This window comes from Acanthisitta chloris, unplaced genomic scaffold (assembly GCF_000695815.1).
Source record: "Acanthisitta chloris isolate BGI_N310 unplaced genomic scaffold, ASM69581v1 scaffold21019, whole genome shotgun sequence".
NCBI lineage: Eukaryota > Metazoa > Chordata > Aves > Passeriformes > Acanthisittidae > Acanthisitta > Acanthisitta chloris.
This window is the reverse complement of record NW_008690079.1, coordinates 23,469-27,784: the sequence shown is the minus strand read 5'-3', so window position 1 is coordinate 27,784 and position 4,316 is coordinate 23,469. Positions and strand designations below refer to the sequence as shown.

Here is a 4,316-nt window from a genome sequence, read left to right as displayed (position 1 = left end):
TCCGCTCCCCCATCCCGTTGGTGGGGGAGTGAGTGAGTGGCTGCGTGGTTCTTGGCTGCTGCTGGGGTTAAACCACGACATAGGTGAACTCTCAGATCCCCAAAGACATTTTTACCATGAGACATGAACAGAACATCTGTACTTCCATTATGGATGGACTATAGCAAGAGAGACACTACATAAGTCTTCATAGTCTCCTAAGATTTATGCTGATACAAGGATCTCAGTATTTCCTTCTAGCTGGAACACACAGCTTTGGGCTATACTGTTGAGGCTCTAAGTGAGCTGAGGGGGAGCACTCATTAGTGCCCACTCTGCCTGTGCCCTGGCAGTGTCCTCATGCCTTGTGCCAGAGAGTCTGTGTGTCCTTACCACACACCACAGCAGGGAATGCACGTTACCTGGCCCTTTTATAATTTTTTGGTTAATTAAGCCTCCATTTTGTTTCTCTGCATGGCTCTACAAACATCTGGGTGGCTAATGGGAGCTTGTGGTAGAGGCAGACCTGTGTCTATGAAGATAGCATGAGGTTTTAGACAGTTCTGCTAGTTAGCCTAAAACTTGAAGTTCCCTTGCATAAGCCATGCATTCCCCTTTTTCCACTCATCCCCCTTCACCTCCACCTCCAACCAGTTTTTCAAAACCAGGCATCTCTGATTTGGATACTAAGTTTCACAAACACAACTGCCAACTGGCATTTTGGGAACAGAACAACAAGCAAATGATTTCCTCTTCTGCTTTAATGACCAAATTTGTCCAGATAGCAAACTACAGTGCACATGCCAACAACCCTTCCTTATGGGTTTATGAAGGAGCAAATTTGGCAATGGATTTAAAGAGTGATGAGAATAAGAATCATCATTAGAAGTTTAAGAGTCCATACAGAAATTATCTGTTTGAACACAGGTCTGTAGTTTTTCCTACATTCAGAAAACAGTTAAATCTAAATACAATCCTTCAATGAATTCTAATGAACAGGACTCCCTAGGCATGTAAAAGTGCATATATTAAGCTGCTTCACAGAAAGATACAAGATTTTAATAAGGATGTCAATTATTTTCATTCTACAATAAAAAATCCACCCATATCTACTTAAAAGTATCAAGGTATGCACATTTCATTTGCCAGTAGGATTCTTTCTCAGGTACATGTTGCATTGAGTGAAATGTTTTCCCTTGAGAAAGGAAGGTTATTCTTATCCTTTTAAATCATCCCATCCTTCTGCTAGAGGACATTTTCCACAGCCAATACTCACAGGTAAATGGTGTATCTATGTATATAAAGTTAACAATGGGAGTCTCTCCTCCACCTGTATATGCTTTAACCACTAGTCTGTATTTTGTATTCGACATCAGGTGTTCCACAGTGTATCTCTTTTCCTCTGGGTTTTCAATTGTGTATTTACATAGCACTGAACCATCTAAAATGAAACAGATAAGACAGAATCACAGAACCATGGAATCATAGCATGGCCTGGTTTGGAAGGGACCCTAAAGATCACCTAATTCCACCCCCCGCTCCACCATGGGCAGGGACACCTTCCACTAGACCACTGCCTTCTTTGTAATTTCCACACTTTCTTCCGAGAAGGATGATGCATCCTGACTCACTGCCACTGGACTGAACTCACATCCCTTCTAACTGCAGCACTGCCCACCCTCTGGCTGACATCTAATGACTGGTTGTCAAAAGCTGCAACTGTTTATTTTAATTTCTGTCTACTAGAGCTTTTTAATGGAATGATTTTGGTTTTGCCATTTCCTTTTTTTGCCAGAATTCTGTAGCCCTTAAGTTTAGGTCAAATTCTTTAAAGATAATCAAAAGCAAGTAATCTCTGCCTGAAAAAAAACCCTCTTTGCCTCTCTATTGTGCAACGCACAGACCCCAGGGAGAAATGAGTTAGCTTATTTCTCCTATTCCCAGTCACACCCCTTGTCAGCTAGCTCTCACAAACAGGAAAGCAGGAAATCTTTGACTTTAACTTTTTAAAATCTAACTGGGATTACTTACAGAATTACGGTACTTCCATGGTTAGTTTAGTTCTGACAGGAACTGCTACATAAGCCTCCCTCAGTTCAAACTATGCTTCTCAGCCTGGTACTAGTCTAATCAGCAGAAGAATCAAATACAAGACATGACCCAGCTGAAAGAAGAGGCATGGAAAAAAAAAATAAAGTATGGCCTTGAACATATGAAAATTATAATGGAGCAGTCATCTGGAGCAGTTTTGCATGTGGAACAGGAAGGTCAGATATAAAAGTTGAAATGTGGCTTTGTGCCAGCTCACTGCTCAGTTCTGCTGAAGGAACTCCACTCTACAGCACAGACACAAATACCTTCACTAGGAAAGAATTTAAATGGGGAATTTACACAGTGCTCCAATTTTGAAGGAAATAAATTGTATCCCATCTGTTTCTAAAATACCCCAAATCCTAACAAGACTAACTTGCTTCTTATGACCCTTATCCAAGTAGACCACAAACAGATGCTTTTCGAAATTCATCCAGAACTCACATCACAAGAAGCAGACACTTAACTCCTCCTACAGTACTGAAGGAAACTTTCTGGAGCTAAAAAGCTATGGACAACAGGACAGGGGCTGTAAATCTGCATAAAGCCAGGACACTTCTGCCTATCAGCACCTCAAGCATAGAGAGGAATCAAAAGTAGCATGTGTTGAAATCTATAGATTGCTGACTGAGCCAACCTGACTACCTAATGTGAACCTTCTGAGACTGCAATATCAGCAACAGCCTTTCACCTGTAACAATGACACAACTTCCTAAATCCCAGAGCTCAGTTACCTGAAAGAATGTGCTTTTTTGATCCTTTCAAATTGCAGTCCTCTTGTATAGGTGACACATAAACGTGGTAGCCTCTTATAAAACCAGACTGTGACTCATTTGTGAGATAAGAATCCCAAGAGAGCGTTACTGCATTGAAAGTCAGTTCAATGTTTTCCACAACAGGGTCAAACAGAGGAGCTAGAAGAAAGGAATTAAAGTTAAATTTCCAATTATTCTTCAAGAATGTTTATCTTCTCACTTGGAAAACCTACATTCTCATGTGGTATATGTATCTTCCTTGTTGAATAAAGCCAAAGTGCTCCACAAAAACTGCCAACTTCACATAGCCTTCATGAACCCACATTATACACAAAGCAATGATTGATAATCACAGCTTTTTTTTAACTCTTCTAATAAACATGGACTCTACCTGGTTACTGCACTAGCCTAATATCCTGTATAGGGCCTGTACATTGATATATAACTTTTAAATGCTTCACTGATGATATAGAAAGAACACATAAAATACAACTATACTTAGCTGAGGGAGGAAGGAATTCTCCTATTTGTTACAGATCAATTTAGCAAATATACAAACGCTGAACATGTTGCAAACTTACGTAGCTCCCTGAGATAACCAGTCTTCTTTTCCAGTAAGGAGGCTCTATCAGCAGCAGATCCATAGATGTGGAAGTTGTATCTCACCCCCGGAAAAAAAGCAGCTAGAAAATAGTGGAACAGATTACAAAAATACGTTATGGTTTGCCTTTAGTGTTGCTTTTACTTAAATGCTTTCTACAGAGGTCTATAATTGATTAGGTATCTTTTCTGTGTGCTATTGGGTATTAATGAAACTGAAGGAGACACAGGGTAAACCAATTCTTGATGTGCATAATGTGAATCAAGCACATTTATTCTGTCTGAAGGAGAGAATTGTGAGGGATATATTTTTTGTTGCCACAGAGTATTCGAGGTGAGTGCACAATAGACTCTGAATGCATCAAAGAGCAAGATAATTTTCTGGCACAGGCAAAGGTCAGGTTTTGGACTGTTAAATGCAGACACATATCCATGCATCAGGATTCCATATTATCCTCACTGACACCCACTCCCATTCACAATAACCAAGTGCAACCCACTGAAGAACTGGACAATACTTTTCCCATGTGTTGCCACACTCTCCTTCATTAAGAGTGTAGGTTTCCACGTGTTTGTATGAATTGAGGTGAAGTTTCTTTATTGCATATTGAAGTCTGTTCAGTCTGATTTTGTTCAAAACCATTTCATTCCAAAGTGAACTCTCAGCTTGAGAGACTCCAGGAAGGCTAAATTCTTGCAGCTGTGGAAGTATATCAGTGCAACTTTCACACAGCCAGAAAGGATTTAGATCTACTGGCTGCCACTGGGATAAAAAACATGCAACTGGTCCTAAGAAAGGACTGGTGCTGAGACACACTCTGGCACAGTGACAGCACTAAACCTCTCACTACACCATGGGTGTTAAATTGCTTAAGTCTAAACTTCTGAACC

At 40.3% G+C, this 4,316-nt stretch overlaps 1 protein-coding gene across 1 annotated transcript in view; it reads right to left on the bottom strand.

The window, feature by feature from the left end:
* OSMR (oncostatin M receptor) overlaps positions 1 to 4,316 on the bottom strand; it is a 23,710-nt gene that overhangs the window by 2,677 nt on the left and 16,717 nt on the right. Inside the window, exons 12-14 of the mRNA XM_009081683.1 lie at positions 3,407 to 3,508; positions 2,805 to 2,984; positions 1,256 to 1,420 (exon numbers count right to left, since the gene is read on the bottom strand). Of these exons, the coding sequence (XP_009079931.1) occupies positions 1,256 to 1,420; positions 2,805 to 2,984; positions 3,407 to 3,508 (447 nt within the window). The remainder of the gene's footprint in view (positions 1 to 1,255; positions 1,421 to 2,804; positions 2,985 to 3,406; positions 3,509 to 4,316) is intronic.